General features: G+C 44.0%; 1 protein-coding gene across 1 annotated transcript in view; it reads left to right on the top strand.

The window, feature by feature from the left end:
- The window catches only part of SLC5A10 (solute carrier family 5 member 10), a 203047-nt gene extending 189897 nt beyond the window's left edge, over positions 1 to 13150 (top strand). The window contains 4 exon segments of the mRNA XM_040356423.1: positions 374 to 542; positions 3732 to 3947; positions 9708 to 9816; positions 12883 to 13150. Of these exon segments, the coding sequence (XP_040212357.1) occupies positions 374 to 542; positions 3732 to 3947; positions 9708 to 9816; positions 12883 to 13076 (688 nt within the window). The 3' untranslated portion in view covers positions 13077 to 13150.
- The last annotated feature ends 6281 nt before the right edge of the window (positions 13151 to 19431 follow it).

Consider the following 19431-nt stretch of genomic DNA (forward strand, 5'->3'; position numbering starts at 1 on the left):
AGCAAGTCTCATGCCCTGTACACACGATCGGATATCTGATGGAATCTAATCCGAGGTATTTTTTCATCAGATATCCAATGAAGCTAACCTTCATCAGTCTTGCCTACACACTATCAGTTAAAAAAACGTTTTAAAATTATTGAGGGACCTGACAACACTAATATTCTTATCAGTTAGTCAACGGGGGAAAAGCCATGATCTGTTCACATACTGAACCTGGAATAACAGTGCTACAAACCTCCAGAAACAAATCTTCAAATTCGAAATACTTCCTAGAAATGCTCAGTCTATGGATCTTATCCGGTTATTTCTAGCAAGGACTAGGCAGTGTTTAACCAATTACTGAAAATGTATTTTGTGTCTATCTCTACAGATTAGTGACAGTTGTCCTTGTCATCGTGAGCGTCGTCTGGATCCCTATCCTGCAGAACGCCAACAGTGGTCAGCTGTATGTTTACATCCAATCCATCACCAGCTACCTGGCCCCACCTGTCACAGCCGTCTTTGCCTTGGCAGTGTTTTGGAAGAGAGCCAATGAGCAGGTAAAGCTCACATTGCATTGGAGCTGTTTTTATGTATAATTCTTAGCATGTAGCCCAGAACCCAGGGATGCAGTACATGGTGCAAGACAAAATGATGTCCTCCCACAGGCCCAAAAATAAAGTGGACTTGGAGACAATCAGTGAAACACACGTTTAAATTACATATATGGGAGCTGTTTTATTTATCGAAGGATTTGTACTCATGTCCATCCATTTCTGAGATTTGCTTAGCCCTGTCACACGGCACAGCTGCTTGGTGACTTGACTTTTTAATATTACAGTTAAGCGATGCAGCCTGGTCACCTCCCTGTCCCCAGCTTGTGACTGGACAGTGAAGGACCTCCAGCAGGCTGATGAGCACCTTCCTGTTCCCTCTACTACTGTCAGCACCAGGTTCCCAGTTATACTCCTTCCTCTTCCAGTCGGAGATCTGCTGTACATGGGATGGCAGAAACTAATACCAGATTGAGGCACTTACACAAGTTGCATTTAAAAAAAACATTTAATATTGCTTTCATGCATACATATCTACATTATGCCACAAGACACGCCCATCCAACACAATGTGCGCATATTGTGCCTGCTCAAGGGAATAGGTTCATCGACTATAATGAATGGGATTTGGGTGAATAATGACAGGAAAATCACTTTTCGGAACTAATAATGACAGACAAGAGGAGTGGCCACCTCTCTGTGTCATTCTAGCTATTGTTGTTCATAATCGGCCAAGCGAAAGCTTTTCCAGTTTGGATATTAATCTGCTGTGTAAGAAAGATATCTCAACCATAATTACAGTAACACGTAAAAGACTAAAGCCTAAACATGAAAAATGGCGCCGTCTGCCGCGTCAGGGAGGATTCTGAGAGAGACTGAGCAAAATCCAGCCCTCCAGCTGTTGAGGAGCTAAAAAAAATCATAACATGCCCTTCCCATAGTTGTCAACTTTGAAAATAATATGAAGGGACATCTTGAAAAAAAGTTGTCACTCTGCTCACAACCTTTGGGCATGGTCAATAAAGTGGGTGTCGTTTCATGGTGAACGGCTTACAGCGCAGCATCCTATCTCCTTTACTTTATGTTTTAGATAAAATATGGTCTGGTGTTAAACTGGAGTGAAAGAAGTCCCATCGCTGGTGTCAGTAGCCACAATGAAAAACTCTTGATTGATGTCAGTGAGTGCAATAATAACTCCCAGCATCTGTGATAATAAAGTCCCCCTTTCATTGGTGGTCTGTGTATTCCTTTCACTGGTCTTTAGTGGCAGTATTATTATATGTCCCCTTTCTTTGGTGGTCAGTGGTTGTTCTGCTGTGTGCCCACCTATATTGGTTGGTTAGTGGCAGTTCAATTATATGCCCCCCTTTCATTGGTGGTCAGTGGAAGTGATATTATATGCCCCCCTTTCATTGGCAGTACTATTATATGCCCCCTTTCATTAGTGGTCAGTGTTTTTTTTTGTTGTGTGCTCACCTACATTGGTGGTCAGTGGTTGTTCTGTTGTATGCCCACCTATGTTGGTGGTCAGTGGCAGTACTATTATATTCACCCTTTCATTGGTGGTCAGTGGTTTTGTTGTGTGCCCACCTACATTGGTGGTCAGTGGCAGTACTATTATATGCCCCTCTTTCATTAGTGGTCAGTACTATTCTATGCCCCCCTTTTATTGGTGGTCAGTGGCAGTACTATTCTATGCCCCACTTTTATTGGTGGTCAGTGGCAGTACTATTCTATGCCCCCCTTTTATTGGTGGTCAGTGGCAGTACTATTCTATGCCCCCCTTTTATTGGTGGTCAGTAGCAATACTATTATATCCCTAGCTCCACAACACAAAGCATTCGCAGCTCAGGCCAACGAGGTGCAATATCTCTCCATGTGCTCACCACCATAACTGGATTGTGTAGAAGAAAGTGGCCCCACACTGGAACGAGAAGTTTGCTTGATTGGAATCTTTATTGGCGCATGCCAGACAGACGATACAGATATATATGTTGTGAACAAGCACAGTATATCTGTGTGAAATGTTAACGTTGGTCCTGTGTCATTTTTCTGGCATGCGACAATAAAGATTCCCGTCAAGGAAACTTCTCATTCCAGTGTTCGGCCACTTTCTTTCTTCTACACTATTATATGCCTCCCTTTCATTGGTGGTCAGTGTATTCCTTTCACTGGTTTTTAGTGGCAGTACTATTATATGCCCCCTTTCTTTGGTGGTTAGTGGTCGTTCTGTTGTGTCCCCACCTACATTGGTGGCCAGTGGCAGTACTATTATATGCCCCCCTTTCGTTGGTGGTCAGTGGTTGTTTTGTTGTGTGCCCACGTGGCTACATTGGTGGTCATTGGCAGTACTATTATATGCCCCCCTTTCATTGGTGATCAGTGGCAGTACTATAAATGCACCCCTTTCATTGGCAGACACTGCCGGACAGTCGCAGGCACAGACACTGCCGGACAGTCGCAGGCACAGACACTGCCGGACAGTCGCAGGCACAGACACTACCGGACAGTCGCAGGCACAGACACTGCCGGACAGTCGCAGGCACAGACACTGCCGGACAGTCGCAGGCACAGACACTACCGGACAGTCGCAGGCACAGACACTGCTGGACAGATGCAGGCACAGACACTGCCGGACAGTCGCCGGCACAGATACTGCCGGACAGTCGCAGGCACAGACACTGCCGGACAGTCGCAGGCACAGACACTGCCAGACAGTCGCAGGCACAGACACTGCCGGACAGTCGCAGGCACAGACACTGCCGGACAGTCGCAGGCACAGACACTGCCGGGCAGATGCAGGCACAGACACTGCTGGACAGATGCCGGGACAGATACTGCCGGACAGTCGCAGGCACAGACACTGCCGGACAGTCGCAGGCACAGACACTGCCGGACAGTCGCAGGCACAGACACTGCTGGACAGATGCAGGCACAGACACTGCCGGACAGTCGCCGGCACAGATACTGCCGGACAGTCGCAGGCACAGACACTGCCGGACAGATGCAGGCACAGACACTGCCAGACAGTCGCAGGCACAGATACTGCCGGACAGATGCAGGCACAGACACTGCCAGACAGTCGCAGGCACAGATACTGCCGGACAGATGCAGGCACAGAATAACACAATAACATTTCCCATGTTCAGAGAACTGAATACCGTGTCTAATGTTTTCCTGTGTCTTTCTTTACAGGGAGCATTCTGGGGCCTAATGATTGGCCTGGTGGTGGGCCTGGCTCGGATGATATTGGAGTTTGTGTACCCCATACCTCGCTGTGGTATTTATGATGAGCGTCCGTCTATACTAAAGGATGTTCACTACCTTCACTTCGCTATCATTCTATGTGCACTGACAGTGGCGATAGTGGTGGGGGTCAGCCTCCTCTCAGAGCCTCCGCTGCCTTCACAGGTGAGTCCATAGATATCTAGATGACTGCAGAATGATAAGTTTGCATATTAGTGTCAGAGATCAAAGGAAACCGGTCATGAGGGGAATACAAGGATGGCTATTGCTGACTTCCTTTCGTAAATGCTAGTTACCTGGCTGTAGCTTATGTGTCACTGACCTATAACAAGTATGCATTAAGTGAAGTCAAAACTCCTGATTTGCAGACTTGTTCCATGTATCTCAGAAAGTACTGATGCCACGTAAGGCATTGTGTGGCTTCTTATAAGGTAATTCTATACAAATGCTGCAACTGTTATAAAGTATCCCATGATAAATTCTCTATAATGTGAACAAACAATAACTGGCCCTGTTCAAGTGATAATCACTGTTCAGCCCTGCCTGGAGCACCCCGGCCTTTCTTTCAAATGTGTCCCTGCTGATTTCTCTTTATCTTGCACATCTGCATCTCCATGTTGCTATGGGCCCCTCTCTCCATACAGCTGCCCAGAGAAGATTACTGGATCAGGACAAAAGTGGACCATGTGGATAGCACTCAAGGGAGTAGGGGCATGGCAAAAAGCCCAACTCAAGAAAACCTAAAACACTTAGTTACCTGCTTGTTTTTGTCTAGGGGATGAAAAATCAGTTTGTAGATAGGTGCAGTTAGCCATTTTGCCACTAGGTGGCTCTGTAACAGAATAGTGTCTGGTTACAGCAGACATCGTCATCAGGTGTTAGGCCCCCTTTTAGGTAGAGCCATCCTGTAATGATGTCAGGGGAGAGGGAGCATCCATATATAAGTCAAGTAGGAGCAGCACACACTTGTGACATGGTAGCTAAACACCCCACACCTATGGATGTAACCAATACATGTAGTCCCTGGACAGGGCAGGAGGCGTAGAATAGTAGAACAGGCCATGAGTTCCCTGTGTGAAGATGCTCCCTTGGAGGTGACTATGTAGAGCACAGTCCTCTGAGTACTAATGACCTTGGGGGGAGGAGAGACTGTAAGGGAGATCGCCGATAAGGGTGCTGCATATGCTTTCACATGTGACTATGACGGACCGTCCACTAACTGTACTGTGTAATGTCAAGTGACTCCGGATTGTATGTCGATGTAAGGTGACTGTTATGCCATTTCCTAACTTTAAGTGCAACAAAACTAGTTTTATGTGTGGACATTCCTCCTTTGAGAATGTAATGGTCAATTGCTGCGAATGTCATGTGGAGGTCTCTGGCATGGAGTGGGGCACAAGATGGTGGAGGGTTTGGCCTCAGCAGGGGAGGGCAGTGTTCTAGTAGGACAGGAGCAGGGTTAGAGACTTGGGCTCTTGGTGCCAAATACAGCCAACCACAAAACCCCTCTTACAAGTTTTGCCTACCTGATCCTCTGCTCCCCTGGCGGACGATGCTCCTCCATGCTTTGGCAGTGGACAGTCCCTATCTGATCCGTCCTATAGGCTCACTATGCAAGCCGCTTAGGGCCCCGCAAATTACTAGAGGCCCCACCTAGTGATAAGTCATTTTCTGCCCCTCACCTTGCTTCTCAACTCACTGGCTGCATGGGAGAAGAGGTAAGAAGTCAGCAACCCCCGCTTCTCACTTTAATGTAAGATGTAATTTCCGACAGCAGAACACCCCCTCCCTTTAATGTGACATGTCACTGTCGGCAGCGCCCCCCCCCCCCCCGCTTTTCTTAACTTTAATGTGACATGTCATTTTGCTTAGGGCCCCAGGGAGGTCAGGATCGGCACTGCTTGACATCCTCATGTCCAATGGGCTATGGTCCCTGCTCAGATATTGAAGGACCTTAGATCCTTGGAGCATAGTGGAAACGAGGATCTGGGGACCAGTCTAGCAGCATAGAGGAGCCTATAGGAATTAACCCTTGCAGTGTAAATGCAGCCCCACTGCAAGGGAACATTTTCAGGCCACCCGGAGTTCAGCTATAAAGGACAATCTAGTAGATCAAAAGGTAGAGCTGTCCTTTCATTGGGACTTGAAGTTCCCCAGCATCAGTAAAGGCCAAGCCCAACCTTAATAGCTCTCTAGTCGGAGGAAATGGTTGAGGATCAGCTGAGCAATTCACAGGTCATTGTGGAATGTGACTCTTAGCTTTACGGTGCCCGGAAGGGGGGCTCTTCCCACACTCAGGATAATAGTTTGTGAATCACACCAACTGGAAAATAGAATTTCTTTGTCTTTGCAGAGATGCATTTAGCGATCATGAATCATACAAAAAGTCTTCTGGAACTGGAAAGATTTTAAACTGTTATTAGTGTGCAAGAAATACCTTTGTGTCTATGAAACACGGTAGAAAAAGATGACGTGAGTCAATATGAGACAAGAAGCCAGAGAATGTAACACCCGACACAGCAAGTCTATGGCCTGTATTACATCAGTTCCTTGCCCACCTACTGTAGGCTAATACAACACATACTGCATATACAGTTGTGTGAAAAAGTATTTGCCCCCTTCCTGATTTTTTTGCATATTTCTCACACATAAATGATTCAGATCACCAAACACATTTTAATATTACACAAAGATAACACAAGTAAATCCAAGATGCAGTTTTTAAATTATTATTTCATTTATTAAGGGAAAAAAGCTGTTCAAACCTGCCTGGCCCTATGTGAAAAAGTAATTGTCCCCTCCCATGCTGAATCATGAATGAACTAGTATTAATCAAATTTTTGGGAAAGCCGAGTTAAATTTCACTTGCCACACCGAGGCCTGATTACTTGCCAGACCTGTTGACTCAAGAAAATCACATAAATAGAAGCTGTCTGACAAAGTAAAGCACGCTAACAGATCACAAAAAGCCACACATCATGCCATAAGCTAAAAAAAAAATGAAGAAACAAAGTAATGTACATGAATCCGTCTAGGAAGGGCTTCAAAGCCATTTCTAAGGCTTTGGTAGTCCAGGGTTTAATACAGGGTTTGACAAAAATTTGCTTGGAATCTAGGAGCCAGCTAAAAAAGTTAGGAGCCAGAAAACGCACCCTGTCCCGATGAGCTTGAGCGCAGAAGCGAACACATATGTGAGCAGCGCCCGCATATGTAAACGGTGTTCAAACCACACATGTGAGGTATCGCCGCTATTGGTAGAGCGAGAGCAATAATTCTAGCCCTAGAAGTCCTCTAACTCAAAACATGCAACCTGTAGATTTTTTTAAACGTCGCCTATGGAGATTTTAAAGGGTAAAAGTTTGTCGGGAATTCCACGAGCGGACGCAATCTTGAAGCGTGACATGTTGGGTATCAATTTACTCGGCATAACATTATCTTTCACAATATTAAAAAAAATTGGGGATAACTTTACTGTTGTCTTATTTTTTAAGAGAAATGGTGTCTCATTGTTGTCAGAATAGCGTCTCGTATCAGTCAGAGGAATAGCATCCTAAGCACCAGATAAAGGCAAGCAAAGGGCCACAGTTTGGAGACCACTGGCTTATAGGGATGAAAATAGTATATAAAAGGATAAGAGCACCACAGTTTTGTATCAAGTCCAGCAAAGGTTTATTTATTAACTGCTTTATAAATTTGCCCCTTAAAGCAGAACTTCACCCAAAAGGAGAAGTTCTGTTCTTCCTCTTCCTCTCCTCTGCCAGGTCTAAGGATCTAGCCAATGCATCTTGGGGGCTTTTCAGTGTCCAGTATACCAACATAAAGGGTGGCACAGAAGCCCTGGTGAAGGGGCAGTTGTGAGCACCTTTAACCATGTTGGGTATATCTTTAGACTTGTTGTCCCAAATAAAAATTTTTTTTGCTGGGCTTGCTGGTGGGTTCATTTTTTATATACTACTTTGATCACTGTAGTGACTCTTAGGCCCCGTACTCACGACCAAACATGTCTGCTGAAACTGGTCCGCAGACCAGTTTCAGCAGACATGTTTGGCCGTGTGTTGGCCCGAGCGGACCATTTTGGGACGGATCGGACAGGTTTCCAGCGGACAACTGTTTCCCGGACTTGTTTTAAAACAGTCCGCTGGAAACCTGTCCGCCCGGACATGTACGGTCGTCTGTACAGACCTACCGTACATGTCCTGCCGCCCGCATCCCTCGCATGCGTCGAATGACTTCGACGCATGCGTGGAAGCATATTTAAGGCGGCCCGCCCACGTCGCCGCGTCATTGTCGCGGCGACACCGCGTCATCGACGCGGCGACACCGCGGACACGCCCCGCGTAATGTTTACGCGCGGGCTTCTGTTCGATGGTGTGTATAGCCATCGAACAGAAGTCCCCGGGCAGTCCCCGGCCAGACATGTCCGATGGAAACGGTCTGCAGACCGTTTTCATCGGACATGTCCTGCCGTGAGTACAAGGCCTAAGTGATAGCGCAGCTGACAGAATGCTGGCTGTAAGAACATTACACTAAACAAACGTCTTAACTCTCAGTGGGTTCACCACTTCACCGATGTGCTTTTTGAAATCTAGAGGAGAACCTCCCTTTTCTTCTGACCTAAAGAGAATGGACCTCTGTGCTTATTCAGTAAACAGTGCAGGTAGCCAAGCATTAAATCCATTAATCAATTCTAGAGCAACCAAAACAAATAGAATTCATGTTATTTAAGTCACACTACAGCAGGATAGATCAAAGACATTCAAGTTCAATGACTGCGTTCAGTGATTGCATTACCCGTAATCATTGTCTATTTTTTTTAACTCTTTATTTACACCCGATACTTTATCAGAATCCCCCCATTTTCCTCTTTGTCAGGAACCCTGACAAAGAGATTTGACAAAGACATAATAAAGATAGATTATAAAGTGATAACTTTATATTTCTTTGTCAAATCTTTTTTTCGACTGAGTTCCTATAAATTCAAATCTTCTTCAGCTCATATTTTATTTTTATTACTCACTGTTCTCATAAATATGTTTCTCTCCTTAGTATATCTTCCAAATCAAAAATGTTTCCTTTTCTACCATACCTTGACATACCTTCACGGCTCCATCAGGGGTTAGATATGCTCCTTAGTGCTCATTGTGACAGTGGCCCGGATTCAGAGAGCAATTGCGCCTGCGTAACCATAGTTACGCAGCGCAATTGCTTGCTTGCGCCGGCGTTACGAATGCTCCTGATTCAGGAACATCGTAACGCCGACTGCAGCCTAAAATCTGCGTGGCATAAGGCTCTTATGCCACGCAGATTTTAGGCTGCATTCTTGCGATGACCGCTAGGGGGCGCTCCCATTGTGCTCAGTGTATAGTATGCAAATTGCATACTAACACCGATTCACAATGTTGCGCGAGCCCTGCGTACGCAAGTTACGTTGTTTCCGTACGGCGTGTTTAGCGTAAGGCGTTAGCCAATGCTAAAGTATACCCGCCGTTCCCGCGTCGCGAAATTTGAATTTCATGTCGTTTGCGTAAGTGATTCGTGAATGCCGCTGGACGCCACTTTGAAGCAAATGACGTCCTTGCGACGTCATTTGCCGCAATGCACGTCGGGAAAGTTTCCCGACGGCGCATGCGCTTTACGATCGGCGCGGGAACGCGCCTAATTTAAATGATTCCCGCCCCCTGCGGGATCATTTAAATTGCGCGCGCTTACGCCGGGCAATTTTGCCGGCGCGCCCTCGCAAATTTACGGAGCTACTGCTCCGTGAATCGAGGGCAGCGGCGCAAATTTGCGGGGGCGCAGGGCAAAATCGTTGCCCTGTGCCTCCGTAATTTATGCGCAAATCTTACTGAATCTGGGCCAGTGTTCATGGTAAAATTCAACATACACAATGCAATAATAATAGGCAATGCCATCTTTTTTGGACAGGTGAAAAATCTCACTTGGTGGACTATACCGCGTGGAAAAAACCATCCACCTGAAATCACACTCAGGAAAGTGTCTACTCGGAGCCACTCCGGTCCCAGAGACAGTGAAGGTAAGTCTTCCTTTCTCCATTATGTTAAGCTGACACATAAAAAGTGGGGTTTGGTTTACTAAAGGGGTGATACATGATCACTTTCAGAGTGCAATCAGATGCAATGCAAAGCACAGGCTTTGAAAAGAAGTTAAACACACAGCAAGCCTGGAAAAATTCTGAGCTCTGCAGCACCAGCGACAATTTTAATTTCAGGGTTTCATAACACTTTTATGCCGTGTACACACGATCGGACATTCCAACAACAAAACCGTGGATTATTTTCCGGCGGAATGTTGGCTCAAACTTGTGTTGCATACACACGGTCACACAAATGCTGTTAGAAATTCTGAACTTTCAAGAACGCGGTGACATACGACGAGCCGAGAAAAATTAAGTTTAATGATTCCAAGCATGCGTCAAATTGATTCTGAGCATGCGTAGGATTTTTGTTGGAATTGGCTACAGACAATCAGAAAATTGAAAACCAGCTCTCAAACATTTGTTGTCGGAAATTCCGACAGCAAATGTCCGATGGAGCGTACACACGGTCGAAGTATCCGAACAAAAGCTCATATTGAACATTTGTTGTCGGAAATTCCGATTGTGTGTACACGGCATTAGTGTTGTGTTTTTTTTGGGTTTGTAGTAGGGAGCAACTAAAAACTCTGCTTTAGCTCTGTTATTAAGTGACTGGAAATCTTTCTCTCTCAGTGACAATGGCTTCACTGGACAGGAAGTGAGGGAAAATCTGCAACAGAAATATAGAAATAAAAAAAGCATAAATAAATATATATTTAGAGTGGGGAACGTTCTTATCCTTCCCCTATCAAAAACAAAGCAAAGGATTTCGGCTATATATGCACTTTAGAGCCCATTCACACTTGTTCTGTTGTGTGTTAATGCATGTGTGTGAATGTGCATTATGGCACACATTAATGTGCGTTGGGTTAAGGCAGCCCATTCATAATGAATAAATATAACAACCACAACAGATGAAAAAAGGGACATGACAGTTTTTTTAACCAAAGTAGCACACCACAACACACAGTATATGTATTGGGGAGCGCTATGGTTCATAGTGCTCTACTGTACAATGTATTGGGGTACCAGTCACAATGAATGGTACCTCAACCCACCACACATAGAAATGGTGCTTTGCCATGTGTTGTAACGTGTTTTATCGTGCCTTACCACAACACACAAGTGTGAATAGGCTCTTAATATATGAAACCATAACATCTTCAACTGACCTTACACTCTCTGCTATTTATAAGTTGCAAATCCTTTCCGGTGTTTTCCTCTTCAGACGTCTATTTCAGGCCGAGTTTATTTCAGATCTGTGATACCTTTCAGTTCTGAGTTCTCTGCCCACGGTTCTCTAGCATTGTATATCCCAGGACAGCGTAATTGAAAAGCACAGCAGGCCTACACATTAGTAAGGAAAGGCAGCAGGGTATGTTCATTAAACAAATGCAGACTGACAGCCAGGCAACCGCTGCACTGAAAATTCACAATTTGGCTAATTATTCTTACAAATGTACAGAAAAATAATTAATATGTTATAAAACTTTAAATGTGCTTTGTGAAATGCATTAATGTGCTAACAAATTTTATAAAACATAAATTTGTATAAAATTCCTCCCTTACTAGGAAGCTGAATGGGAAAGCATATGCCAGAGCTGGAAGTGACGTCATGATGTCGCTTTCCGGCCTCCCAGGGTCATAGAGTTGGCCAGGGACCATCCGGTCCTCGGCCAGCTCTATGGTAATCCCCCGCCGCCTCCAAATCAGGTCTCTAACTTCCTGATTGCATGGGAGAGCCTGGAAAGGCACTGAAAGAAGGGGGGGGGGGCACTTTCCCTTCCGCTGCCTGTAAAAGCAATCTGTCGGCTAAGTAGCCACTAGGATGGATTTTACATTAGAGGGAATCACTGGCTGAAAACAAAGTTATCTGAATGATGCCTGTAGCTGTAGACATCATACAGATATCACCACGTCAACCTAATGATGTCATATGATGTCCTACGGGTGGGAAGTGGTTGAAGCCCATTCAAAAACCTGAAATTGTACCATGTCCTATTATCTCATTATTTAAAGTTGTTGTAAACCCTTATGTCGCGTACACACGACCGTTTTTAATGACGAGAAAAATGCAATTTTTAAAATTGCTCTATTTTTTCTCGTCGTGAAAAACGGTCGTGTGTAGGCTTTAACGACGGGGAAAAAAACGTGCATGCTCAGAAGCAAGTTATGAGAAGGAAAATTTGCATAATCAGCCCAAAGGGCGGTGCCATTCGAAAGAAACTTCCCCTTTATAGTGCCGTCGTATGTGTTGTACATCACAGCACTTTGCTCTAGCATTTTTTGTATACATTGTATATCTTTTCTAAAACTTGGCAGGCTGCCCAGGAGAGAGAGAAGGTCTTCTACGGGAAGCTTCAGGCAACTTGCATTGACTTCTATTACAGAAGCTTTTTGCAAGTCGCGGTGCTGAAGTTTAAATCTGCATTTTTAAAGCACAAATCGGCCGATGCCGATTAATTTAAAAACGCCAAATATCGGCCGATATATCGGCCAACCGATATATCGGTCGACCTCTAGTGTACGCGGCATTACATATACCCAATGAAGTGACTGGCCTCAGTTGATACAAAGAGATTAGATAAATCCTCCTACATAGGTTGTACCTGTTTATCTGCACAGCCCCCTTCTCTACATCCGTTCAAAGTTCAGAATTTATAAAACTTGTCTCAGCTTTTACACTTTGCAGAGCTCAGTGAGGAGAGCTGAGAGCTGATAGGAGGGAAGATACACCCCCCCCCCCCTTTACACAGCACATAGGAACAGAGCCGAGGCAGTCAAACAGCAGTAGATCTATCCCCGTCACCATTTTTCTCTTGGTGTCAGGAAAACTTGTCAGAAGTGACTCATGCTGATAGCAGAAGAATGAAGCAGCAGACAGAAATTATGCTTAGTGCTTTTTTTTGTGACAAGTACACACTATAGAGGGTTATTTTATGTTCATATTTTATGTCTGAGGTTGATATATATATTAAGTAACGTGTTTTCTATATTTACTCCCAGTTCCGGCCAACTCTTCAACCCGGAGCAGGTCCTGGAGCAGTGCCCTCTGCAGCCCCCCCAAAGATGCAGTGGAATGTCCCAGCTCTGCCCAGCAAAGAAGCATCAAGGAGGACCCATTCTGGGCGCGGGTGTGCTGCATTAATGCCATCGTTCTGATATGCATCAACATTTTCTTATATGCATATTTCGCATAACATCAGGAGAATGACTCCAGTTCACATTTGCCTGCCCTAAAATTGAAGTCTCTTGATAACATTCATCTTTGCAGCAAGGAAAAAGAAAAATAACAAAAATGTATGGCGAGCCGTACTGTATACGTTTACAATCTCACTGTCAAGGCCTACAAGACCTCCATACAGGAAAAAGGACTTGACACATTTCCGCAAAGTTGGTATCTGGGCCAATCCAGGATATTCTAATTGCCTTTACTTGTCTGCTGACTCATTTGCCAAAACACGGACTAAAAACCATATGTCAACACTTTCAATGCTCCTGTAAAGTAGTTTTGGCTCAGGTAACCAAACCTCATATGACGTCTGTTCTCATGCCAAAACAAAATGGCTGACCACCAGGCAGAAAGGTGACATTCCTGAGAATGTGTGAAGTCATAAAGTTCAATTATTCAGTAAAATGTGTTATAAAATGAACTGCCTTCTCCTCGTTAATAATGAAAAGGGGTTTTTAGAAGCATTTTATAAAGGGATGACGCTCAGGAAATTGTCAGGAGTCAAATATTTCTTAATATCGCTGAGTCATTTGGGCAAAACGTTCTATAAAAGCTGAACAGCAGGCAGATATAAAAGACACACATTAATGCAGCTCTGTATTCACTAATACTTAATTAAATGTTTTTTTTTTTTTTTTAAATGCAAGCAGTGTAAGTACTAGAATTTTGCCCTTTCATAATTCCTATACAGCAGAAGTCAGATTAAAGGGGAGTTCCAGCCTTTTTTATGTTTATTAAAAATCAGCAGCTACAAAAAGTGTAGCTGCTGGCTTTTAATAAACAGACACTTACCTGCTCCACTGTCCAGCGACGCAGCCACCCCGGAGCGTCGCTCCTTTCCCCCCCTCTCCGCTAGCGCCTCTATTCAGACTGTGGGCACCCGGCACTCACTGCGCATGTGCGAGCCACGCTGCGCTCTTAGGAGTGGACAGGCGATCGCTAGGGACCTGTCACCTGTCCCAGGCTTGGATGCAGGAGCATTATCTACCCACACTAGCCACAGTCCAGTCTGAAAAACAGTAAACTGGCCCTTTGTTTAGAAAGTTTGGAGACCCCTGCTACAGAGCATTGCAAAGAACTTGTCTTTAGAGTTTCTAAATTCAACACAAAAATAATATCATGACTGGCAAAGTGTATTGTTTGTGTCACACATTGTTCATGTTTGCATCTCCCCCCAGTCCCCAATGACTAAGCAGCAGTGGTGGTACATATGGCCACATCCATTAACCCATTCTGCATGTAAACGTCCATACAAATGTTTACTTCCATACCATGTAAAATATGGTCAAAATGGGATCACAGATGCAATTTTTCTTGGTTTGATTTACACAGCTCTCTGTATGAATTCATTTTTCCTCACATTTACATGCAGGCCAAGCTGTCCAACAAAAGGGATAGTTCCACAGGGTGTGGACAAAGTACACAGTATAACACTGCTGGGGGTACTTACAACAGTCAGCTTTTATTCATATGGGTTCAAAGTTTTTACAAAAAGGAAAAAAACGATTGCTGCAACTGCCTAAAAAGTGATAGTTTGACCTGGGCTTGTGTTTGCTATCCACATATCAATCTTAAGCCTCGTACACACGATCTGATTTTTTCGACAGGAATTGTGTGATGACAGGCTGTCGGAAAATCCGACCGTTTGTACGATCCGTCGGACAATTGTTGTTGGATTTTCCAGCAACAAATGTTGGATAGCATGCTTTCAAATTTTCCAATTGTGTGTACAGAAGTCCATCGGACAAAACTCCAAAGTACAAACACGCATGCTCAGAAGCAATGCTAACCATAACACATTAGCAGAAGTTGCCCAAAGGATGGCGTTAAAGAGCTGAAAAACCACATTGTTTCGTATTTATTGGCCAACAATTCTTTGCTGTTTGTATGCAATACAAGTTCACGGCCAACACCCTTTGGACAAAAGTCTGAGGCTTGGTCCACGGAAAATCCGATCGTGTGTACCAGGCTTAAGACTAGACTGTCCACAGGGGGACAGCACTGTAGTGATTTCACTGCAAAACCAACATAGTCCCCTTGTTACAGGAATGGAAAAATCAACAGGTAGTAAAGCTACAGTAGGTTCTAAAGGGGAACTCAGAAAAACAGACTGTATCACGTTATTTTTTTATTTTGCTCATACAGTAAAACCTTGGTTTGCGAGCATATATCGTTCCAGAAACATGCTTGTAATCCAAAGCACTTGTATATCAAAGCATTTTTTTTACAGGGTATAAAAGAGAAGAGAGGCACCTCTAAGTGTAGCAATATGTTACTAAATGTTGTACCTTCATTAATTGTAACCATATTGCTACACTGAAGCCCTGTACACACGGGCAAGAATCTTGTCAGGAAAAAAACGTAGTTTTTCCCTGACGAGATTCTTGGCAAGAATCTCTTGCCGCCCGAGTGTACAGACTCTCCTTTCAAAAGAACCGTGGTTCTCTTGAAAGGCAAGAACGCGGTGACGTCATCGCGTACGATGAGCATGCACTCGTTACATTCAATGCCGTCGCCGCCATCTTGCTGCACCCTACCGATGCCTAGGAAGCTACCGCGCATGCGTCAAAGTCATTTCAACGATGCGCGGGTTTCCACAGCGACCAGGTAAGTATACACACTCTCGGGTTTCTCGGCAGGAAAACTGCCTAGAATCTCACGACGAGAAAATGGAGAACATGTTCTCTATTTTTCTCGTCTAGGTTCTGGGCAGTTTTCTTGTTGAGAAACCTGAAAGCCTCGTACACACGCTCGGTTTACTCGGCAAGAAAGCTCTGTCAGCAGTTTTCTTGCTGGTTCTTGCCGAGTAAACCTAGCGTGTGTACGAGGCTTTAGAGTCTCCTCTCTTCTTTTTTATACTCAGTTGTGACATGACGCTACTCTTATATCAAGACTTCGCTTGTATATCAAGTCACAATTTATTAAAACATTTTGCTTGTCTTGCAAAACGCTCTCAAACCAAGGTTTTACTGTAGTTCTAATTTTGACACATTTGAAATTACTTATCGCTACAAATCAGGACCAGTGTACTTTATCAAAAAAGGTTGTGTCAGTTAAAGTATGTAGCAAAGACTGAATAATTTCTGAAGTATGACCAGACGGTCCAGGTAATCTTATAAGCTTCGGAATTGTCAGTTTCCAAGAAAACCATCTGTTCTGGGTGGCAAAGGGAGTCCATCTCACAAGGGTTGTCAATCACCTGCTTTGCTCCAATTCCTGGATATGATAGAATTGGCCGCAGTCAAAAAGTGACAAAGTACTGTCTTCTTGTTTTGTTTGTAAGAGCCCGATGGCATGGATAGTATGGTGATAGCAAGCGTATTGGGGATCTTGTCACCTACTATTGTATGTGGGGCCATTTTTTGTTGGTTTTGAAGAAATTATATCACTGTCCACAGCAACCAATCTCCCTTACAAGGTTCAAATGGATTGTTGGACAAGCTTATTGGCTGCCATTGGCAAACGCAACACACCTTTGGATGCCTTCAAGACAAAGGTACTCATCATGTAGAAAAAAATGACCCAAAAATCTCATATTGGGTTATTAAAATCCAACTGTAGAAGACACAAATCCGTGATAAGTAGTTGAATCCAAAAAACAAAAACCACCTTGTGCGTCCATGCACCGTCACCACAGGCAATATAGACTCTTACCAGACAGCCTGGACCCTTTATTATGAAGGGCCAAACAAGCTTGATGTAACAATATTTGCAGGGGTCATCTGGAGATGTGTCCTTGGATCAAACAGGGCATAAGCAGGATATTCAAACCAATCTCCATCCACCCCACCATCAGATTGATCATAAGATGAAAGAGACGCCAGATGCTGTAAAATCCCAAAAGGTTTGTTTAATATAAAGTATTGCACTTACATTAGTACAGGTAAAACCAGCGTTGTGTACATTACAGCCAAAAATGAACTTCCGCTTTAAGGGAAAGTGACCCCCTGACATGCCACTTTTAGCATATCATTTTTTGGGGGGGGGGGGGGGAGCGGAGACCCTCTTTTTAGAGGGTTCCAGCTCCCACTTCCTCCCAGGGCACCGGAAGGAAGTTCCCCTCTCCCCCTCGGCAATCATCTGGGACACGTCACAGGTCCAAGATGATTGCTCAGCCAGTCACGGTGCGTAGCACGGCTCACGCATGCGGGCGCCCACAGTGACAATGCCGGCACCGCAGAGAGGAGGGGGAGATGAGCGGGGGTTCGTTCCCCCACATCGCTGGACCCTGGGACAGGTAAGTGTCTGATTATTAAAAGTCAGCAGCTGCAGTATTTGTAGCTCCTGACTTTAACATTTTTTTTTTTTTAGTAGGAACTCCACTTTAAGGTATCCAAGCACTGTGCAAACAAACGCGATATCAGAAAACAGCTCCTAACCCGACCGGTTTCATCACAAAAAGAACTTCTTCAAGGGGCAGTTTTTTTTGGATTCAACTTCTTATCACAGATTTGTGTTTTCTACAGTTGGATTTTAATAACCCAATGAGATTTTTGTTTAGCGCATCATTTTTTTCTATATGTTGTTTATTATTGTGATTATATCTCACTTTTGTGGTGCCGCCTCACAATTTACACTGTAATGGTGGTGATTGACATTATTTATTTTTATGTTTGTACACATGTGTAGTATTCTTCCTTTATATAAAAAGGTACTCATCACCCCAACTCTCCATGTGACATTTTGGGATCAGCTTGCAGGAAAAATGAAATTAAGTGGCACTAATGAGTAAATCGCTGAGCTGTCTGGAAATCTGGCAGAACCACTGAACATTGCTTCCCATTAAAGCAATTATAGTCACCAGGCCCTTGTTTAGTATGCAGATTCTTTAAAGCAATTAAGGGCTAAGAAGCTTTGAGACAGTAGGTGAGGCTTTAATAGTTGTGATAATCATATTGTATCATACAACCTGTCTGGAATCAAGAGAATCTTCCAATGAGAAATGAAAAGCACTCTAATACCCCAAAACACCAATATATTCAGAGCTCATATTTTTGTGACACTACTACTACTGCTTTCCCAAATCATTGGTAATTGTTATGATAAAGAACCTGTTTTCATTGTCCTTTCTATTACAGTTGAGACAACTCAAATTCAATTCATACCTGGAAAATAAAGAATGAAAGCTTAAATACGATTGGTTGGGATGAGCTGACAAGTCCAGTAAATCCTGATCTGATCTTTGGGTTGAAAACATACAACCATAAATGCAGTGGCATCGCTGTAGCCATAGCTGTCCATGTGGTTGCTATGGGGCTGGGAGGGGTCCCATCAGCAAGGCTGTTAAGACATAATAAACATAAAATAATCCTGTTTGCATGTGAAGATAACACAAATCCAGTGCTGTATTATTGATTGTTGGAGAGGTTTCTGTTGATGCAACCCTGTACCCCCCGAGGTTTGAGTAAGCGCTGAGTTTAACATGAAACGCGTCACCTTTTAATGTTCCTGTCATACATGTGATGTGATTTTAATGCTTCAAGATACCAAGGAGTGCAGCAAAATTCCAGATTTGTGCATGTTAGTGTACCCCCTGTGATGTTTCCAGACAAGAAAAGCTGAGGCAGGACGCACAGGAGTCTTCATTAGTCAAGTTTTTTTTTTCACCCCCCCCCCTCGCTGTCTTCTGGGGGACACAAAGGAAAACGCACAGCCCGACTTGCGCATGCGCAGTAGGGAATCGGGGAATGAAACCGCAACGCTTAATTTCCTGATTCCCTCACCGAGCTGCAGTATTTGTAGCTGCTGGCATTTAATATTTTTTTATGTGGACTTTCACTTTAAGTGACTTTGCGATCATAAGTAGGCTCACCCAAAGACCAAGGAGGTCTTGGCAGAGACACGAGTCCTTTCTTTGTGACCTAAACCCACTAATGGCACGCAGGAGGACATGTTCCTTCCCTCTGCAGCCGCTGCTTCCTACTTAGCAGTGTGCACATCACCTATACAATACTGTTCTTCTCACTGAAAGCTATCTACTATGGAAAACAAATCTTTATTTTAGATTATCTCAGCTATTGTTGATGATGGAGACCAAGCAACTAGCTGCAATACAAAGAGGCACTAGAGAATAAACGCACAGATCTGTATATGTAACATAATATTAGAGATATGGTACAACACGTCTACAACAAGTTACACAAACATGACTTTATGTAAACATTACATACTCATAGAAGCACTCACCAAAGACACAATCTCACTCTAACAAGTCAAAGATTAATCAGGAAAGGTCAGCGATTGCTTCGAGACATATATGGCTAAAAACAAACACAAGATTTGGTGGTTTCTCAGGAGCGGTCTTTCTCAGAATTGATAAAATG

This window comes from Rana temporaria, chromosome 6, assembly GCF_905171775.1.
Source record: "Rana temporaria chromosome 6, aRanTem1.1, whole genome shotgun sequence".
NCBI classification, from domain to species: Eukaryota; Metazoa; Chordata; class Amphibia; order Anura; family Ranidae; genus Rana; species Rana temporaria.